General features: G+C 38.0%; 1 protein-coding gene across 1 annotated transcript in view; it reads left to right on the top strand.

The window, feature by feature from the left end:
• Positions 1-21,766, top strand: part of LOC126188864 (uncharacterized) — a 245,249-nt gene extending 223,483 nt beyond the window's left edge. Inside the window, exons 15-16 of the mRNA XM_049930512.1 lie at positions 17,072-17,241; positions 21,118-21,766. Coding sequence (XP_049786469.1) covers positions 17,072-17,241; positions 21,118-21,367 — 420 coding nt within the window. The 3' untranslated portion in view covers positions 21,368-21,766. The remainder of the gene's footprint in view (positions 1-17,071; positions 17,242-21,117) is intronic.
• Positions 21,767-22,988: the final 1,222 nt, after the last annotated feature.

A 22,988-nucleotide genomic window follows, 5' to 3' on the forward strand; every position in this document is an offset into this window, starting at 1 on the left:
ACTGAGAGCACCCTATGTGATCATTGACTAATTAATGATCAATGAATACTGTTGATATGATCAACCTTAAGCACAGTGTCTGTTAAAGCTTGGAGTGTAGCCTTCTCCAGCTGGCATTTGTAGGCATCCAGTATCAAGGGAGGGGAAGGGGAAAACCCCTGAGTTAATTAGTACCAGAGCAAGTGTATAATTTGTTATATTGATGTTGATTACCAGCATCTTATCAGTTCTTGTTCTGAAGGATTTCCGTGTGTTGTGGCCTCACATCCTTGCATGGTAAACTACTTTGACTTGCCTGATTTGGTAACTAGATGTACACCACGTAGATCCATATGCATAAAGGAAATGGTTGGAACATGTTTCCAAGTAAAGGCCATAAATTCAACTAAATACCTAGGAATTACAGTTATGAACAACTGGAATTGGAAGGAAGATGTAGAAAATGTTGTAGGGAATGCTAACCAAAGACTGCACTTTATTTCAGGAGTCTAAGAACATGTAACAGATCTACTAAGGAGACAGCTTACACTACACTTGTCCATCCTCTTTTAGAATACTGCTGTGCAATGTGGGATCCTTACCAGATAGGATTGATGGAGTACATTGAAAAAGTTCAAAGAAGGGCACCACGTTTTACATTATCACGAAATATTGGGGGAGAGTGTCACTGAAACTATACAGGATTTTGGCTGGACATCATTAAAGGAAAGGCGTTTTTTGTTGCAATGGAATTTTCTCACAAAGTTCCAATCACCAACTTTCTTACTTGAATGCGAAAATATTTTGTTGACGCCAACCTACATAGGGAGAAACAATCACCATGAAAAAATAAGGGAAATCAGAGTTCGTACAGAAAGATAAAGGTACTTGTTCTTTCCACGCACTATACGAGATTAGAATAACAGAGAATTGTGAAGGTGGTTTGATGAACCATCTGCCAGGCACTTAAACGTGATTTGCAGAGTATCCATGTAGATGTAGATTCTGACAGTGTATGGTAATGAGCTTCAGCCTGCCAGTAAGCTCAGTTAGTTGCTGTAGATAACCTTGCTTTGGTAGTTGATATTTGTCACTCAGTACTTGTTGTCCAATCTTCTCCTTTCTAAACAGTAGCATGTGATATTCTGTGGGCATCTGTATTGTAACTGCACAGCATATTGTCATCTTCCCCTAAGTATTGGTACTCTTCTTAAGTTTTCAAGTAGGTAATAGAGAAGGTTGCACATCTGTTTTTGGGAAGTCTGACTTTTACTCTGAATTATTAAAAAAATTGACCCATTGTAGCGATGCAAGGGGTACCAAATTTGTTATAAAAGTCAGTAAATTACTCAACGGACAGTATTTTTCAGTACAGGTATTTCGTTCATTCCAAGCAAGTGTCAGTTCGTGATGTCATTATTCAGACATGAGTTGACTGTAATCTGAATCCGTTTTAGCAGACTAATAATATCTCTCGGGCGATAAAATTTTATCGATTATGAAATAAAAGTTCTTGAAGTTTATTCAGAATCAGAAACTTGTAATTAGTAATTACATGCCATAATTTATTTGTTTGATATAAAGCTGTTTTGAATTTTGTATGCCTAAAAAAAAAGTGTGAATTTATGTGCGGCTTTTACTCTGAGACAAGTTATCACTTAAGAGTGCTAAAAGTGTGTGTGTGTACATGTCGCTGACCTATGTGCAGAATTTTATTTTTAATCTTGACCCAAATGGAGAGCAAATCCCGTTTCATTTAAACGTTACCTGAGATAGACACATCATGTTATTACAAAAGAGTTGTTTAGCCCATTAGGGAAAACCAAAACCTGCCGGTCGATTTGAAATACGTTACATGCCAGTGCATGATTGAGCTGTCCAGTAAATCGCGTACAATAGTTGCAAATGCGTTTGGACTTAATGTACAAAGTTGGAAGTTAATTGTGAGACAAGCGCTCATGTTGACAAAAAATGAACTGAAAGTTTATTCAAAATATCAAGGCCCAGTTTTAATTGAGATACGCATCACCTTGTTGATTACATTGCCTAGCAACACTGTAAAGCAGCTTAATTAATTCATTAGAATGATTTGTGATGTAGGAAGGCCCATTACACACACAAAATGTTACACAAAGTTTACTAACCACACGAGAGTATGAGAGTGTTTTTCTTTCCATAAATGCCAATAAACCGGCAGTTTCAAAAGTTAAATTATTAACTGTTGTGTATCTTCATTGATTGTCCTACACCACTATGAAACTTGTTGTATCGTGTCTCTTCACAAGAGATCTCAAGAAGCCAGGATGAACAAGAAGAAGGAAAAGACTAAAGAAGAGGCATCAGTATACCATCTTCATTAATATTTCTGTTGATACAGATACTCAACATACATAGAGAAACAGGACGCTTTAATGTTTAAAGAAACAAGTTATAAATGAACCTGAACTATGCACAAAAATTGCTTCAATTTGTCTCATGTTCTTATCTGACTCATACTGTCAGCTCATGCTTCGTCCTTAGCAGAGATATCCACTTTGTTGAAATTGCATAAACCAGTTGCTTATATTTACTTAATTGGTGATTCTATACTGAATCAGAGACAAACGCCCTCGGCACTGAAGCTGCTGACTGGATTTTAAACTAAAGAACGCAAAAATCCTTTTGTTGCAAGGTAGCCATGTTACACAAAACTGATAACAACTGTCTGTTTGTTGGCTTGAGCACTTTAGTTCTCTATCAGTGGTAATCAAAACTTAGGATATCTTATTTCAACAATGTAATTGTTCATCATACCCAATTTATATTTTGTGGCAAAATGAAGTTAGGTCCATCTTTTTGAATATTCCTATATAATGCCTGTGGAATATGTCAGAAGTAACTCATCCTTTCTTCTTTACCTGGAAGTATGCCTATATGAAAGAGATCAGTGTCTCTCTTCCCAAAAATCTACTACAGTCTTTTAGATATGGAAATTATAGTTGATCAAATTTTCATATTTACTTGAAACCACTTTCTCTCTTCTATTTTTGTTACTGATATAATTGTTTGATGGCTTTCCACCGTTAGCACAGCCATGACATTTGAAAGATGGTCAAATTTCTTTCAACCTGCTGCTTTTTGGTACATTGTCTCAATTTGTTGACATCACTTTGTACAGCATCATACTTCACAAGGAGTTCTTGATACTTGCCTGTTATACACTTTTCCCTATATATTAAACTTTTGTCAGGTGCTATTGATTTGGTTTCATCATGTGGCACTTCACCATAACGTTCTGGATATACAAGGGCTGTCCAGAAAGTAAGTTCCAATACTGTCTGGTGCATAGAGTGGTGGGAACAGTGGAGTGATTTTAGTAAAGCTTTGTTTCCAGGACCTTTGTAGTCTGGCAGAGTCACAGGTGAATTATTGAACTGTCGTTTGTGCTGTAACTGTAAATCAAAATGACAACTATCCTGTTTGAAAAGCGTTGGGAATGTCGATTTTCAACGTGCGTGTGACAGCATCCACAGGAATAGCCTATAAAATGCCATGCAGGACTTCAGAATCCCTGAGAAGCTAGTGAGAATGGTGCAAGCTTGTATGGAAGGTTCAAAGGCAGCAGTACGTTTCCTAGGGGCCACATCACAAACATTCGAGATTGAGACAGGGCTCAGACAAGAGGATGCTCTCTCATGTGTTCTGTTCGGTGTCATCTTAGAGAAAGTAAAGAGTTTAGGCAAGAGGAGTGGGCTGGAGCAGAGATGGACAGTAACTTCAATTGTCTCGCATATGCAGTTGCTAGCCTTAGCCAGGTGAAAGAAAACTTAGGTCAACTACGCAAGAACTTTGAGAAGGAAGATCAAGTGATTATAGTTGGGGGAGCAGGAAACAGCCTGGCTATGAATCCAAGATATAGTATTAGGAGTGACCTGGATAAAATAGGAGCAGAAACTGGGCACACGAATGTGGGGTTTGTGGAGGTCTTACAGCACCATGATCAGCCCTGGGTAAACACTGCTGTAAGGCATGTTAACACTGAGCTGAACGGGATGCTCCAGACACTGGCAAAGTCTCACATGAGTGTTGTTCCAGTTGATGCTATTGGCAGGTGGGGTTACACTACATATGGCCTGCACCTTAATAGGAAGGGGAAAGATAAGTTAGCTTCTCTATTAGCAGATACTGTAAGGGGGGCCACAGTCACACAAGGGGTGATCCCTGTGGTTAGTGGAACCAGGCAGACAGGTTTTTTTTAGGTTAAAGACAAATTCCAGACAGACAACAACCAAGGAAAATAGAAGAAAAGAAACTTCATGCACAGCAAATAGGGATAAAGCTAAGGGTGGTGTCAACTTACTTCACCAAAACATCAGGGGAATAAAAAATAAAGTAGATGAGCTGATAATGTATTTAGATGATCTCAAAAATAAGAACGAGATTGATATACTTTGTCTTTCTGAGTACCATGTAACTGTGGGGATGGAAAATGTCAGTATAAATGGGTATAATTTAGCATCTTACACTTGTAGATCTAGTATGGATAAAGTAGGAGATGCCATTTTCATAAAACAAGGGTATAAATACAGAACTGTTGAAGTAAGCCAATTTTGTGTTGGTCAGCACTTTGAGGTTTGTGCATGTGAACTTCAGCTAGATAATGTTGTGTTGATATTAGCAACAGTGTACAGGTCTCCACTAGGAGATTGGGAGCTATTCATAAAGAAGTTTGACTCCCTATTATGCTGTCTGTTCGACAAAAAGAAGAAGTTATTAATCTGTGGTGATTTCAATGTTAACTTTCTAAGCACTTCTGATAAGAAAAGTGAACTAGAAGTGTTGTTAACAACATATAACTTAGAATCAATGATCAATTTCCCTACACGTATAGCTCAGGACAGTAGTACTCTAATAGATAATGTATTTGTACAGCAAGAGGATGTGGAACAAACACATGCTTTCCCTGTGGTAAATGGATTATCTAACCATGATGCAAAACTGATTAACGTACAAAACCTAACAGGGTGTACACTTCAGAAACCATTAAGTAAAAGTGTGAGGGTGCTCAACCCGGTATCTATAGATCACTTCAGAGAAAGTTTAGGAAATGTAAACTGGAAAGATGTATATATAATGAGCCAAATGATAATGATAAATGCAGCATATTTCTTGATAAATTTATATCCCTTTTTGAACATTGTTTTCCAAAGAAAATTACTAAATGTAACACCACAAACTTTTCAAAGAAAGTTTGGATTACTACAGGTATTAAAGTGTCTTGAGAAAGAAAAAGAAAACTGTATGAGACAGCAAGAAGTAGTAAAGACCCAGAAGTAGTTTTACACTATAAAAATTATTGTAACATACTGAGAAAAGTTGTAAAGAAATCAAGAAATATGTATGTTGGAGAAGAAATTAATAACTCCAGCAATAAAATCAAACCAGTATGGAATGTTGTTAGAAGGGAGACAGAAAAAGTAACCACCAAGGTAGGTAGTATTACTGTTAAAGAGAATGAAACCATCTTAACCAACAGTACACAAGTAGCCAATGTATTTAACAATCACTTCTTAAGTTTAGGAGAAAAAATTGGTGAGGATAGTTCAAAAGAAAAAGCTGGGCAGTACATGGAAGAGTCAGTTTTGAAAAATTTTAGTCAGATTAAGTTTCATCTAACAACCTCTTGTGAAATAAGGAAAATTATTAAATCTTTGAAAAATAAATGTTCTGTTGAAGTAGATGACATCACTAACTAGTTATTAAAACAATGTGGAGCAATTACAGCTGATGTTTCAAGTCACATATGTAATGCATCACTGACTCAGGGTGTTTTTCCAGACAGGTTAAAATATGCCATTGTCAGGCCTCGCTACAAAAAGGAGGAAACCACAGATGTCAATAATTACCGGCCAGTATCATTGCTTACAGCATTTTCAAAAATCTTTGAGAAAGTAATGTACTCAAGAGTGGTTAGCCATCTCAACAGTAATGGGATATTTAGTAAATCACAGTTCGGATTTCAGAAATTATGTTCCATTGAGACAGCAATATACAACTTCACTGCCCATGTAATAGAGTCTTTAAATAGTAAAATGTTACCAATAGGAATATTCTGTGACTTATACAAAGCATTTGGTTGTGTGAACCATGACATTATGTTAGAGAAATTACAATTCTATGGTATAAATGGAACAGCATATGAGTGGTTTGAGTCATATCTACAGAACAGGAAGCAAAAAGTCTCTTTATATGCTTCAAGTGATTCAAAGGAGTTTGCCACTTCATCTAACTGGGGTGAAATTTCATTAGGTGTTCCACAAGGTTCGATCATGGGTCCCCTCCTGTTCTTGATATATGTGAATGACATCCCTTCCTACGTGAAACAAGATGCTGAACTGACACTGTTTGCTGATGATACAAGCATAATTATTAATCCAGTAAAAGAAAGTCCGATAGAAAATGATACAAATAAGGTCTTTGGAAAAGTTATTAATTGGTTTTCTGCGAATGGGCTTGCTCTGAACTTTGAAAAAACACAGTACATCCAATTTTCTGCTGCAAAAAGTATAATTCCTTCAATAAACGTAACACATCAAAAGAAGTCAGTAGCCAGGGTAGAGCATACTAAGTTTTTGGGTGTTCATATAGATGAGAATCTTAATTGGAAAATTCATATTTTGGATCTCCTAAAGTTACTATGTACAGCAATTTTTGCAAAATAATTGCCAGTGTTTGAGGATGTAGAAATTAGTAAGCTAACATACTTTGCATACTTCCACTCTCTGATGTTGTACAGATCAATATTCTGGGGCAACTCAACACTTAGGCAAAAGGTATTTACTGCTCAAAAGAAAGTAGTTAGAATAATGTGTAGGGTTAATAGTCACACACCCTGTAGGCATCTGTTTAAAAGGCTAGGAATTCTTAAAACTGTTTCACAGTACATTTACTCAGTAATGAAATTTTTTCTCAACAACATGGACCAGTGTAAAATCAACAGCGTCATTCTTGATTACAATACCAGAAAAAAGAAAGACCTACACCATCCTTTACTTAACCTATCTGTGGCACAGAAAGGGGTAAAATATGCTGCTGTAAAACTTTTTTATAAATTACCAGACAAATGTCTGACAAAGAGCAGTAATAGTTTCAAAAACAAATTGAAATCATACCTCCTTGACAGCTCCTTCTATAACGTAGATGAATTCCTGAATATGAGTAAATAAATCTGGAGATGTAATATATGCATTTTGTGCCATTTAAGGGAATGGGATAGACAACAGAAATATTTAGGTATAACACTATAATGTAAAAAAAGAAAAGGAAAAAAACCTTATTTCCTGTGCACATTTCTTGTACATTTGACACATTCCACATCATAACGGTTTTCCGTGCTATTGATCAATGGAACACATAACTAACTAACTAACTGACATAGTACTATTAAGTGAATCAAACCACGAGTTGAAGGAAATGTACCAGAAAATGGACAATTATGCCCAGAAGGTAGGGCTCAAAGTGAATCGAGACAAAAAAGAGTCCATGCAATTACGAAGAAGACGAGCAGATAGAATTTCGTGAGACAGATGGCAAGAGGTTCAAGAGAGTAGACCAGTTCAAATACTTGGGATCGTGGTTTACCACGGACAACAACATAAAAATGGACATCAAGGAAAGAATAGCAGTGGGAACGAGAGACGCTTAGCTCTAAATCGATCTCAGTGAACACGAAGATGAAAATCTACAACACAGTGAGGTTCCCAGCAGTAATGTACGGTTCAGAAACATGGAGCATTACTAAGCAAGAAAGGGAAGAACTATTAATATTTGAAAGAAGAGTAATGAGGAAGATATGGGGACCAGTTTTAGATAATGGAGGAGGAGGAAAAATGAGGAAATCTACCTTCTGATGCGACAACCAACTACCCTACAGAAGATAAAGAGCAAAAGAATACAATGGGTGGGCCATGTAGCCCGTATGTCAGATGGAAGACAGGCAAAGATGGCACTGGCGGGGAAACCAAAAACCAAATGCCCCATTGGACAATCAAGGCAGCGCTGGATGGACGACCTGGCGAAGGACCTAGCTGCCCTGGGAATTTAAGATACCTGGTGGAACCGGGCACAAAACAGGAAGGAATGGAGGCAGTTTGTGGAAGCAGTGCATAGTCTGCAGGGCCTCTGATCGCTGAATATCTATCTATCCTCAAAAATCCTGCTGTGTGTGAACTATATGCTGTAATTCATTTTCCATGTGCAAAAATAATAGCAGCTGTATATATTCATTGTGAACTTTGTGCTATATATAGAGAGGATGTAATAAGTGAGCAATAGTGTTGTAAGAAAATGGTGTCATTGGTTTCAGAAAGGTGGGACTAATGTCCGCGATGAAGAAAGAAGTAGATGACCATTTGTTGTGACAAATGAACTTGTTGTAAAGGTGGACAGTATCAGAGAAAGTTCTCTGTTCATTACTATAGAACTATCACTCATTTTCCAACAGTTATCAGTCAGTGTTAAATGAACTTGTGACTGATAAACTTGGCTATCACAAATTTTGTGCATGATTAGTCAAAAAGCATCTAACTTATGTCCACAAAACCAATAGGTTTTGGGCCATTTTAACATTTCTGATGTGGTGCGATGCAGGAGGAGACGAATTCCTCAGTAGCACTGTGATTGGGGATAAAACATGGGCTGCATTCTTCAGCATGAAGTAACAAAACCAGTCAGTCGAGTATGACCATACTGGCTTGCCACACAATCCTTAAAAGTGCTACCAACATTTTCGCCATAAAAACTGATGGCAACTGATTTTTTTATACATAAACAGAGTACTTCTTGTTGATTTTATGGAAAGAGTCCCTACAGTAAACTCCAAAATTCACTGTGGCCCCTAAATAATGTCAGAAGAGCTATCCAGAACACAAGATGTGGGATGTTGAGTCCTGGCATTGTTTCTGTGCGATTTAGCTCATAGGTGGCAGATTTCTTCAAGGGCATTTAAAAACTCGTTCCTTGATATAACAAATGTCTTAATTTAGGAGATAATTAAGTATAAAAGTAGCTGACAGTTGTAACTTTAACTTATCGATATAATGACATTTTCAATAAATAAATGGAACTTACTTTCCACATAATTGTAATGTCACTCTACAAGACAAACCTTAGACCCAGCCACCCCAGGAACTAACTTGATCACATAACTGGGTACAACCATGTTCCATTTCAAAGTAGTGCGTGTTGTTACCCTGCAAGCATGGATAGTGCCCATAGAAAATTCTCCCTATTAGTGTCATTAAATTTATTGAGAATAAGAAGGAAAAAGGAATGATAGTGCTGCCAGAAAAGCTGTAAGTGTAGAGATTACATTAGAAAAGAATGATGTTGCATGGAGTGGGAGTCAAGTAACTAGCAGGAAAGTGCACAGGTTAGAAATAGCATGGACAATATGGAAAAATTTGTTACTAGGCAGAAATTTGTGGTGTATTATAAGCAATACAAATAAATGCCAACTCTTTGAGAACCTAATAACTTTTGTAGCAAACAGCTGGACTTCAAGACTAGCAAGGAAGCTCCAAGAAAAATCATCCTGTTTAAGGGATTTTATTTTAATAGGTGCAAGGAAAAAAGAGTCATCATGTTTGCTAATGAGATTCATAGTTTCAAAAATGCCATAGTAAATCATCATTAAAAACATGGATGAATAAATGTGGCCAAAGTGTGCGAGAAGTATTTTCATGATAATTAAGTATCACTCACTGTTTCATTGTTGTGCTATGCTGGGCATTGTTGTATTGACAGGTACCAAGTTCAGAGTGGCAACTTGTTTAGAAAATATGGAAAATCAAGGATCCTAGGGAAATTGGAAATCTGCTTGAAAAGTCAGGGACTTTTGAAAGACTGAAGGGGAAAAAAATACTGGACTGTGTTGCTACAAATCACTCTGAGATTGCGAGTTTCATAAGAGAAGGTGACTACAGTAACAGTGGAATTTCCAAGAGTGGCAAGAGTTTGCAACTGAAAGGATTGTGAATTAAATTGTAGACAGACTATTGTTTTATTTTCCCCATTTCGCAGTTTGTCTAATGATGTAGCCATTAGCCTTTCAGTCAGTATATTCAGAAAAGCTGTCACAGGTTTTTTTTGCTCTGTTTTTGCGAAGTCATTGGTTTTGACAATCAGGCTGTAAGAGTCGTACAGCAGAATTAGAAACGGGCAGTATGTTACTTCGATAAAATTAACTGAGTGAATTTGTTTGCCATCATTAATGCATGTTATGAGCACCCTGAACTGTAAGTCCTTAGTAATGATTACAGGATTTTGAATGCTGTGTTATTATGCATATTACACTCCTGGAAATGGAAAAAAGAACACATTGACACCGGTGTGTCAGACCCACCATACTTGCTCCGGACACTGCAAGAGGGCTGTACAAGCAATGATCACACGCACGGCACAGCGGACACACCAGGAACCGCGGTGTTGGCCGTCGAATGGCGCTAGCTGCGCAGCATTTGTGCACCGCCGCCGTCAGTGTCAGCCAGTTTGCCGTGGCATACGGAGCTCCATCGCAGTCTTTAACACTGGTAGCATGCCGCGACAGCGTGGACGTGAACCGTATGTGCAGTTGACGGACTTTGAGCGAGGGCGTATAGTGGGCATGCGGGAGGCCGGGTGGACGTACCGCCGAATTGCTCAACATGTGGGGCGTGAGGTCTCCACAGTACATCGATGTTGTCGCCAGTGGTCGGCGGAAGGTGCACGTGCCCGTCGACCTGGGACCGGACCGCAGCGACGCACGGATGCACGCCAAGACCGTAGGATCCTACGCAGTGCCGTAGGGGACCGCACTGCCACTTCCCAGCAAATTAGGGACACTGTTGCTCCTGGGGTATCGGCGAGGACCATTCGCAACCGTCTCCATGAAGCTGGGCTACGGTCCCGCACACCGTTAGGCCGTCTTCCGCTCACGCCCCAACATCGTGCAGCCTGCCTCCAGTGGTGTCGCGACAGGCGTGAATGGAGGGACAAATGGAGACGTGTCGTCTTCAGCGATGAGAGTCGCTTCTGCCTTGGTGCCAATGATGGTCGTATGCGTGTTTGGCGCCGTGCAGGTGAGCGCCACAATCAGGACTGCATACGACCGAGGCACACAGGGCCAACACCCGGCATCATGGTGTGGGGAGCGATCTCCTACACTGGCCGTACACCACTGGTGATCATCGAGGGGACACTGAATAGTGCACGGTACATCCAAACCGTCATCGAACCCATCGTTCTACCATTCCTAGACCGGCAAGGGAACTTGCTGTTCCAACAGGACAATGCACATCCGCATGTATCCCGTGCCACCCAACGTGCTCTAGAAGGTGTAAGTCAACTACCCTGGCCAGCAAGATCTCCGGATCTGTCCCCCATTGAGCATGTTTGGGACTGGATGAAGCATCGTCTCACGCGGTCTGCACGTTCAGCACAAACGCTGGTCCAACTGAGGCACCAGGTGGAAATGGCATGGCAAGCTGTTCCACAGGACTACATCCAGCATCTCTACGATCGTCTCCATGGGAGAATAGCAGCCTGCATTGCTGCGAAAGGTGGATATACACTGTACTAGTGCCGACATTGTGCATGCTCTGTTGCCTGTGTCTATGTGCCTGTGGTTCTGTCAGTGTGATCATGTAATGTATCTGACCCCAGGAATGTGTCAATAAAGTTTCCCCTTCGTGGGACAATGAATTCACGGTGTTCTTGTTTCAATTTCCAGGAGTGTATTTTACATTGATTTCAGGTTAAGTACAAGCCTGAATCTTTTCAATAGACAGAACACAAATTGCATGGTGTGAGCTGAAAGTCAGGAAAGTGTTATAACTGTGAATAACATTTTTATTTATCATCGGTTTCCATTGATATTTCACAGACTTAAAGATCAGAGGTGGGAAATTGTTTATACTTATCTGTTGAATATAATCTCAAGTAAATGTCCATCATTGTGAGCCTCACAGATACTGGTCCTGTCTAGCACGACTCACGACAGGGGTTAGTACGTCTCTTTTGAGACCTTGATTCTGCACGGATACTGTCCTTGAGCTCCTGTATTGTTTGTGGTTTGTTTGCATACACTTTGTTCTTCAGGTAGCCCCAAAGAAAATAATCAAGTGGAATGAAGTCAGGCAAACAGGTGGGCCAGTTTACGTCAGCGTTTCTCCTATAATGCGATGGCCGACAGTGGTTCTCAGAAGCCCAGTTGAGGCCCTTGTGTGTGCTATTGCACCATCATGTTGGAACCATATCTCACATATTCTTTAGTGCAGGATGCACAGTAGTAGTAATTGTGTTACAATATCAGTCACTGTCACTGCATTATCTTCATCATTCATCAATGAAGTGTGGCCCTGTGATTGTTTCTGATGTCATGCTACACCACACAGTGCACTTCACAGGATGCAGTTTGTACTAGTGCATGACGCGGGATTTTACCACCCCAGAATCAACAATTTTGCCTGCTAACAAAGTCATTAAGTGAAAAAGGCACTTCATCACTCAACAACAACTTGGGGATGAAATTGTTTTTTGTGGCCATCATCTACAGTCGAACTGCTTATGCAAGTCTGTGACAATAATCAGTGTTTATTAACTGTTGCACCAGTTGGATTTTGTAAGGAGAAGCAAATCAACTTTCAGAATTCACCAAAGTGACATCCTTGCCAACCCCAAAAGGCTAGAACGTCGTAGTGTTGAAGTTCCTACATCCCATCAACACTGTCTTGCACCTGTCGGATTTTCGAATGAGCTGATCTGGGTCTCCCATATTGTGATAAGTCACTCATTGAACCTTGATGTCTGAACTGTTGAATCGAGTGATGGATCATGGATTCCAATGGTCCGCCCATGACGTTGAAAAGGTGGCAATATTCTCGTTGCGTGAGAGTAGTTGACATCTGGTTTTTCAAGCAAAGCTCCACAATTTTGGTACGTTGAATGGTGCTGGATTTATCCATGGTGAATCTTACATCCTCTCTCTTTCAGAATCTGAAACAAAGGGAAGAGGAAAATAATAAATAAAAAGTTATTCACAGGTATGTATAACCTTTTTGTGACTTTTAGCCCATCCTGTGGTAGTTTTCATGTCTTCATAGTGTTTTTCTATATTGCTAAAGATTCAGTGTTGTCAATATTGTCATCAGACTTCTGTACCAAAATGAAGAGTAGGGTTATCAATGAAAACCAGCACATAATATTGGAAGGATATTTATTACAAGACAGAAATGGCAAACTGATTTGAAATGCCTCCTGAATTTGAAACATACCACTATTTATAAATAACTTGAACCTTTCAAGGCCTGAAGAACCATGGCATTATCAAAGTCCACAATCATTTGAAACTAGATTATTAAATTAAAAATACTGGTAGGAAGTGTGAATCAAAGCTGCAAAATGGTCATCACGAAGCAGGGACCCCAACTGCTTCACTGTACTGGATAACACATGGGCAATGATAAAATAATATTATGTTTGCTGCATCTCTGCAGAGTATTCACAGAACAGAAACTTATTTTTCACAATTGTTAAGTGTAAAGGAGGATATGAAGTAGTTAGTTTTGAAGGGTTTTAGCATATTCCTGGTATTATTCAATCTGCAAATTAAGTAAGCAGTAAAGTGAACCGATGAGTTATTTTGAAAAGAAATTAAAATTGAAGTTCAGGGTGAAGGAAATAGAAACTTTGAGGTTTGGAAGATCAGCTTAACAGAATGGATAATGTCTTGAAAAGAGGTTATAATATAAAAGCCAACAAAAGTAAAACAAGGGTAATGGAATGTAATTTAACTATGTGATGTTGGAGGAATTAGATCGGAAAATGAAACAATAAAAGTAGTAGATTAGTTTTACTATTTGGGCAGTAAAATAACTGACAATGGACAAAGTAGAGGGGATATAAAATGCAGACTTTCAATAGGAAGAAAAGTGTATCTGAAAAAGAGAAATTTGTTAATATCAGTTATAAATTTTAGCGTTAGGAAGTCTTTGCTGAAAGTATTTGTATGGATTGTAGCCTCATCTGGAAGTGAAAAGTGGGCAACAGAAGAATTCTGAAGATTAAATGAATCATTCAAATAACAAAAGAGAAGATACTGAGCCAAATTGGGGGAAAAAATTATCGTACAACCTGACTAAAAAAAGGGTTTGGTAGATTGGACAAATTCAAAGGCATCAAGCAGTTGTCATTTTGGTAATAGAATGTTGTGTGAGTAAAAGCTGTAAATGACAACCAAGGCTTGAATGACTACATTAAGCAGCTCCAAAATATTGTAAGATGTGGTAGATACGTAAAGATAAAGAGGATTGCACAGGATAGGTTAACAAAAGAGCTGCACCAAACTTGTCTTTGGACTGAAGATCACAGCAACAACACATACCTTAAGAAGAATGATTAATTATAAGAAAATCAAAGATTCTCGCAGATCAACTAAATATCTGCTCAGAGCTTGCCATCTTATTATAAGATGTACACCTTTTTAAAAAATGTAAATTTAAAATGTATTAATTGTCAGTAAATTAATCCATTGACACAAAGAGAATCATAGAAAACTTCACTACATCTGGAATGTGATGATCATCTCAGACTACAAATTAGTATCTAGACTGTGTATGTAGCATTACTGATCCCCCAGTAATCCCCAGGAACTCTGCTGGATTGCCAGGGAAAGCTCTTGGAGAACGTTCATGTATAAAATGGTGAACAGTCTGTTATCCAGCACACAGTCACAGCCTGGAGAAGTTACTTTCTCCGTAAGTTTTTTGTCATAGAATTAGTCCGCCAGATGTTGCCTTCAGCTGTCATTCGTGTTAAAGCTGTTGTCAGCTAACACCCTTGCAGTTTCCAGGGGTGGATGACAAGAGCAAAGCCTTCCTTTGGAAAGCCTTCCTTGGAATGTCTGCATGGACAGGAAGGCGAGGATTTTCCTGTAGTTTTTCGTACTTCCATATAAGTGTACTTTATGCCACAGAGTTGGAGATGTAGGTGGCTAAGCATGGGTGCCAGAAAGATGATTTAGATCTGACCATACCAGGTGTAAGACATGTGATATGGTTGAGCCATGTGTCAACAAGGCTTACACGAGTACTATTCATCCAAGCTGGGGATTAATATTCTGCAACGGGATAGACCAAACTCAGACCTGAAGTATGGAGTGTTAATGCAGAGGATCCCCATGATGTGCCACAGAGTGTCTAGAGAATAGTTTTCTGATTTTTGCAGCTATTCTTAGTAGATGTTGTTTTTAACTGAGTGTTCTGTTAAGCATAATCCCTAGATATTTTGGGTGGTTGTTATGTCTGAATAGCCTTCTTTCAAAGTAAATGTAAAAATGAAATAAAATAGTAAATTGTTAGTCATTAACATTCTCAACTGAGTGTAGTACTTGAAGTAGGTGCAAAGACAGAAACTGACTAGGTGACACAAAGTGGAAATGAATGAAAGAATATGAAAATGCAAAAGCAAATGTGAACACTAAAACAAAACAGAAGTTTTTAGGAAAATGGAGTACTTTGCAGAAGGGAAGAAGTGGTAAATGATAGAAGGTGTTTGGGGTGGGGGGAGGCAGAGGTGAATTTTAGAGGAGGGTAAAGGAACAACCCGGGGGTTGTGTAGCTCAGGTTCTGGTTTATCATTGTTAGTATTGTAATCATTATCTTCATAATAGGATTTATCATTCCAAAGATCAGCTTGAGAGAGAACTTTTCTTTATTTCTATACTCTACTCTGTCTGGGTCACTTATCAAGTGACTCATTACTGCTCTTTATCCAGTAAACATTCATGTACAGTAATAAGACAGATAATTTACCATTAAGCTCTGATGTATTGAACAAATTATATATTGTTAGCATTGCATGCCTCAGTTACAAACATAGTAGTGCACCTGATGTACACAGGTGGTGTAAAAAATTACTTTGGAAATTTTTTAGCCTAGATTTTGCAGGTGTTTGGATATAATGTGAAATAGAGGGCCATAATGGTCACATACAATTTGAGAGTTGAAATTCATATGGCAGTTTTATTTAAAACATGGCATTGACTCAAATTTTGTAAATGTGGGTTCCATTTTTGAAAAGATTTAAGATAGAGACAGTGTAGTAAGGAAGCATAGGCTGTAAAATCAAGAACCATATGCCAAAATTGGGAATAAGTGTGTTTTATAAAGTGTGAAATTTGAAAGTAAGGGAATGTTCTGTTACACAATAACTGATGAACATAGTGCTAGAATTTGATAACTGCATATTCTAATCCTGGAAGGCTTCTCTGCAAAATTGTTGTTTTACAGGTTCTGTGGTTTGCAGCTGCATTGCTGATTTCTCTTTATGTAGTTTTCTTTTGTTGAGTTTTGAGTGCAAATTTTATTGCTCATTTTTCCAACTCTGCCCAGACTGTGAATGATGCACAATGAGTGGTGCCCCAGTGATTGTTTCATGACACCATTATACAATAAATTCAAATCCAAGAGATAGGCAGTTCCAAAATGTAAAACAGTGAAGTAATGAAAATGCCACAGTACAAAACAATTCGGTAAAAAGCCTCAAAATAGCTTACAGTCTTTTGATGAACTCCCAATTTATTGTCTGAAGACAACTCACTTCCAGCCAGGTTATGCTGTTAATATTCATGCAACCAGAAATTCAATTGTCATCATCATGATGTGAATATTCACTTCCTTTATCTTTCAACATAAAATCAAAGTATAAACTGAATTTCTGCTGTGTTTGTTCCTCATTTGTTGTCTCCCATCCATTTGAAAGTTCTGCCTTGGTGCATGTTGCAAGTGGGGCAGCCATTTTGAGTTGGTATTGTGGCCGCATTTTGTTTGTTTGTAGCTTGCTGCTGCCTGTAGAGCATTCCTTACATTATTGGTAACAGTACTACCAACTTACAGAACAATGATGCAAAATGTCAATTTTTAATTACACTTTTAACATTTTCATGTGACTGCTCCTTGTGTATGAAACTGCAGCTAAGATATTTGTGAACCCTGAATTTTCAGTTTTGTGAATGCTTGCTGTAATTTTGTTACATCTTTGATAACTTGTTCATATGTATATGCCATATATGTTTCAGGAATGGGACAAAGATTATGCAGAAGCTATTGAGAAACTTGTCAATGGTAAACTTTCTGACCAGATATCCTTGGGTTCAACATCACCTGCCCAGTACCTCCAAGATTTTGTTTGTGATGATAACCAGAGTGTCCGATCAACTAGTCCATTTGAAAGGACACCTTGTGATGAGTATGCACCAAAAAATTATTATTTAATCTTGGTTTTTCACACATTGTGCCACAAAATTTGAAAAATCGCTACATTCATTAATAGACTAAATTACTCTCTGAATGTCTATGCAAACAATTGTGTAAGTGTGTGTGTTTGAAACTTACTAACAGATTAAAACTGTGTGTCAGGCTGAGACTCATTATAATCCATCAGAATGTCCCTCAATAATGCATGTCCTGCTGCAAAGAGACATGTTCTCTGTGAGGGAAAAGACTGCCAGCCGTGAGTAAGGCAATTCCCCACATTATACATTCATTCTGAAGTATTAAGTCATTTAGTTATTCGGAGACATTTTGTGGAGTTTGAAAAGTAGGAGAGAGTTGCAAACAAAATTGAAGTTGGGAATGTGTGTGTGTGTGTGGGGGGGGGGGGTCATGCTTGGATATCCCAGTTGGTGGAAGCATTACCCATAAAAGGAGGTCATCCAGATTCAAGTCTTATTCCACTACACATTTTTTATCTGCCAGTAAGTTTCACAGCAGAGACACTTTGCTGCCCAGTGAAAGATCTATTCATTGCAAAGTCATGTTTTAGCATGACCATATGCAACCCTTTAGTACAAAAGCATATGTATTAGGAAAAAAACCTAGCTTTTCTGTGAGGTAACATTTGTGCTCCTTGCTTACTCAAAGAAACTGCTTGTTGTTGTAATACATTCATATGTAGTTACCCAGATACAATGTACATGAATTTTTTTCTTAAGATTTAATGAACAATTGAAGGTGCAACCAAATAAGGATAGAAAACAACTACTACTTACTAGCCTGCAGCAGGTAGAGAATTACAAAAAAGTTACAAATAACAGCTTTCAAACCTGAGGGTTCCATCAAATGTCAAAAATGAAGAAAAATCTTTTTGTGAATGGAATTATTAAAGAACAACCAAAGATTCCAGTTTAAACAGAAGAAAGCAAGGAAGACGAGAAGGAGATCAGCAATCATGTGAAACTGAGAAAAGGCTATTGTGACAGAATATGACGTCAGAAACCTGTAACTAAAAATATGATTAGTAGACAAAGAATAACATCAGTTTATGAAATCAAATAAACATAATGGCTGACCATTCTTCAGGAGGCTAAATTCAAAGTCTTTCTTGTCCCCCATGGTAAGTCTCTTCTTTTCCTTCATTTCTCTTCTCTCAATTTCAACTTTTCTGCTAGGAGGAGGAGCCACTGCCTCTGATAGCTGACACATTTCTTTAACCTTTATATTTTTCTCCTGCTGCCACTCAGTGAGTAATTTTTTTTTCAATCAGTCAAATTATATTGTGAAAAATTTATTATTTTCATTGATACACATCTGTAAAGGGATATAATGACCCAAGAAGAGTGAGTGGGTAAAGATTGCCCATTTGAAGGTACAGTCTGTGCCAGGAGGACTAAAGTTTGAACAAAGGCTAAAGTTTTGATGAACACTCTTCATATATGAAGCACAAGCTTGGACAAGGGAGAATGTGGGAGAAAATTGACCATGTCCTTTTTGAGGACACTATCTTCGCAATCAGCAACACCCCAGTGAAGTCCAGATTACAGTGAATGTTGTCATAAAGCATGATAAATTTATTCAGTGAGTAGTCCCAATGAAGAAATGTAAACAGGCAATGTCAAGCTCAGAATAATTGTATGACACAGAGAGAGAGACATCATAGACTAAATAAGAGACCTGGCTGTGTTATTTAACCTGGTAACATATCAGTAATTGTGCCAGTGTCATATGCCATCTGCACACTACATAAGACTGTGCATCAGCTTGATGGTTACATGACATGAGCATGTCTGACCGCACATCTGTATCACTACTCTGGCTGGATGTGGAATCTGAACAGCTGTCGGATAAAAAAATCTTGCTTTTCCATGGAAATCACAGGTGGAAATATCAGTGATAATGAAAGCTTGAGTTCGGCTTGGAGGGTAGCTCAGCTGTTAATGACAACTGCTTGCAGTAAACAGGACATACCAGGTTGAAATCTCAAATTGGCAAGTATTTTTATTTATCATGTCATGTAAGTCCTTAGCATGAGAGAAACATGATTTGTAATTTTTTATTTTTCTGAGCTCTTACAAATTGAACAATTATATGTAGCTGTAACAAATGGTTTAATGTTGTATGTGATTGGAAGTAGCTCCTGTGCTACAGTTTAATTTGACCAAGGATTGACAAATGCTGTATATTTATTTACAAATAGTATTAGTCATGTAGTATGGTCAGCAATATCAGGTAGTCACATCTGTGAACACCCTTAGAGAACCAAAAGAGCAAGACAGTGTTTAAATCTGGTGAGTGGGTAGAGGGATTTAGTAAAAGTGATGCAACTTCAGTTGGTGTTTTTTGTTTAGCAAAGCTGTAGCATGACCCCCTTATGGGGTGTATTTTATTAAAAAGTATTTGTGCGTTCTCCTAGGGATGGCAGAAATCCACCACCTTGCTGTGTAGACAATCCTCATACAATATAATTGCCATTACCAGAGTACAGAGTGAACACCATGTGTATGGTTACATGTGCCCAACTGCCTGATCCTCAAAATATATAAATTCATTCACAGAATAGAATAAATGGCCATGATTTGTCAAAGCACTACATGCATACTTTTGGAAATGCCTTTTCAAAGTTCAGTTTAAATACTGTGGAGAATTTGGACAATTTCATATTCACATTGGTTTCCTTATACACTTCATCCCAGATTTGTTTTGCTAGTTCCTTTGAAAAATCTTTTATTTTGATTTCTGATAGATGCTATTTGTTGGCTTCTAGTTTAGAAAATGATTCGATGCCTGATTTTACTGCTGTAAGGATATTTATGAGGGTGCTTCTGGATTCATTTATGATATTAGTGTTGATGTTAATGTCCCCACCCAGAATTATGCTGACCTTTGTGCTTGAGACTTTACCTAGAACTCCTGTTAATTTATTGAAAAAAGTGTCCGCTCTACCACTGGGAGATCTGTACAAACATAAAATGATTAATTTCTTGGTGATACCAAGTGCTGTTAATTCAGTAGCTGATATTGCAAAGTGTTTGTCTTCACTGGGTGTACTGATATCATGTCTTGATTTGAACTGTTTTCCTTTTCTGATACAAATGCATGATCCTTCACCCCTTGAAGCAGTTCTGCAGTAAGAGTTTGCCCTTTCATACGATGATAACACTGCATGTTGGATATCTGTCTCTCTACACCAGTGTTCAGTAACACAAACAACTGTGCAGTTCAAAGATTGGAGCTCGACTTCCAATAGTTGTATTTTATTTTTTATTGATTGCATGTTTTGATGGAGGATTGTTAAGTCTGTAAAATGCCCCATTTTACTCTTTCCAAATTTATTTATTTATTTATTTTGTGTGTGTGTGTGTGTGTACATCTGGTATGTGTGATATTTGGAGTGTTAAAAATCTGTCTCGTGAGTGATTGTTGACTTGCTTTTCAGGTATTTGACAGTGTGTGGCCTGAGATCCACCCCGTATACTTTCATGAATCAACTGTACCAATCTTCCCTTCTCAGTCCATATGAATGGCAAATGCTGTGCTGCAGAGAAATAAGCAGTGACTTGCTTATGGAGTGTAGAAAGGCATTTTTGTCAATAAGAGTTGTAAAACAATCCTATGTTTGGATTATGAGTTTAATTTGAAACTTCCTGGTTGATTAAAACTATGTGCCCATGCCTGCAAAATGCAAGGCTCAGTGTTTGAATCACAGTTTTGCACACAGTTATAATCTTCCATGAATATGTGAAATATGTGAATTTAATTAAATATTTACAGCACAAATGTTGCAGAATATTATTCGTAATCAAGAGTGGTGGTGTTGTTACATGTACTGCTTGTATTATGTTTTCAGGGAATTTAAACTACGTTATGAGCATCGTGTACTGAAAGAGAGGAATGAATGTTCACGAAGAAAATCACTGAATATGGATTTTCTGTCTTCATTTTCTCATCGGGAAACAGATGCTTCAACTGAAGCAGATGCAGCATACAGTGCATTAATTCACGGGAAGCCAGTGCCACAGAAACTGTTCGATTTAAAGTCCAGCAAAAACAATACTTCTTCAGACGATAGTTCTTCTGAGTTTTCAGACGAAATTTAGTGAACATTTATTTTAGTGCTTATTTATTTTGTTTTATATATTTAAAAGCTAGAGACATTTTGATGAACTTCTACATGAAAGCATTTGTAATACATTGTACTTCATCTTTGTGTAAGTGATTTTAATTTATTGTCTTAAAATATTTTTATACAGGGGTAGATATTTTTTAGTCGAACACTCTAGCTATATTTGTTCATTCACTCCTTACAGTATTTTACTTATAATTTTATGCTACAGTTTTATTCTAAAATGTCATCTGCATGCATGTTTTAGGTGTTCACCATGAAGGAAGTAGTGGCTATATTGATAAGTTTTAATGAATCATAAAATGCAATCAACTGCTGTAAACATTTGTCATCAGATGATATATTAAAGTTGTTGTACTTATTTGTAAATATATTTATGTGATTATTTTTTTTACCCACAGCCTTTACTGGCAGTTATATAAAGAACCATTTACATTCTGGAAACAGTTGACTATTTTAACTGTAGTTTGATGACTTTTATCCCATGTGGATGTTACTGTTTGTTAAGCCTGTGCTATTGTACCATGGTAGGCATCTCATGAAACTATTTAATTGCCGATTTAATTTTACATTACTGTGAGGTATGCTCTTTTTTAGAACTTAAAAATCTAATAAAAGATCAAAATATTACATTTTCTGTCGAGGCAAGTTTTGTAAATATGCTGTCATATCATTATGTCAGTTTCATGTGGAGTTGGAAAATCATAAATGTAATACAGCGAACTAAATGGACTCATTGTATAATTGGTACACTGAGCAGTAGATAGACGTATAAAAATGATCGGAACATGGTGAGTTAGTGTACAGACTTGTGTACCGCTTCAGAGTAAACATGAATACATTTACATTGTCCTGCACTCCATGCTGGCAAGGGTGGGTGGTAGTGTTGTTTGGAGCTGGTGAGATGGACAAGAAAGAGGTGAGAAGAAGAGAGAGACAAAGTTTGGCAGACAATTGTTAGTCAGATGAGAGAGATAATCGTATGGCACCAAACAGAGCTGGCATTTCTGGTGGCAGCAGTAGAACCTTGTTGCACACTATTGATGTAGAGGGTGGATGATGATGATGATGATGATGATGATGATGATGACTGTTCTCCCAGGTAAAATCACTGTGACAGTTCCTCGGGAATGCATATTCACAGTTTTCTTCAGATTGTGTTGCCCTTATGTTACCATATGAAACACACACAGTTAAAATATATTGTATTGGAAATGTTATTCCACAGGCTTCACTGGAGAATGAAACTGTGTGTCAGTGGATGATGTCCTGTTCGTACTGTGGTCAGTATCACTTCCATCAGTGTGGCTGGCACTAGAGCCACCACACGTGAGGGGTCAAAATGATTTACCATAGCTTTTGTTTATCACCTTCAACCATTCATTTTCCCATTGATGCATGATACTTCTGTCTGACAGTGAGATAGTAGTACACAAGGGAATGGAACTTGGAACCGGTGTCTCGTCTACACACTTCTTTGGCTACTTTGTTAGCTGCATCATTTCTCCATATTCCAGTGTGTCTCATTTGGATCTTCTGTAAGGCATCTTGGACAGTCTGAATCATTATTCCACTGGATTCAATTTAGAAACTTC

Source organism: Schistocerca cancellata, chromosome 5, assembly GCF_023864275.1.
Source record: "Schistocerca cancellata isolate TAMUIC-IGC-003103 chromosome 5, iqSchCanc2.1, whole genome shotgun sequence".
Taxonomy (NCBI): domain Eukaryota; kingdom Metazoa; phylum Arthropoda; class Insecta; order Orthoptera; family Acrididae; genus Schistocerca; species Schistocerca cancellata.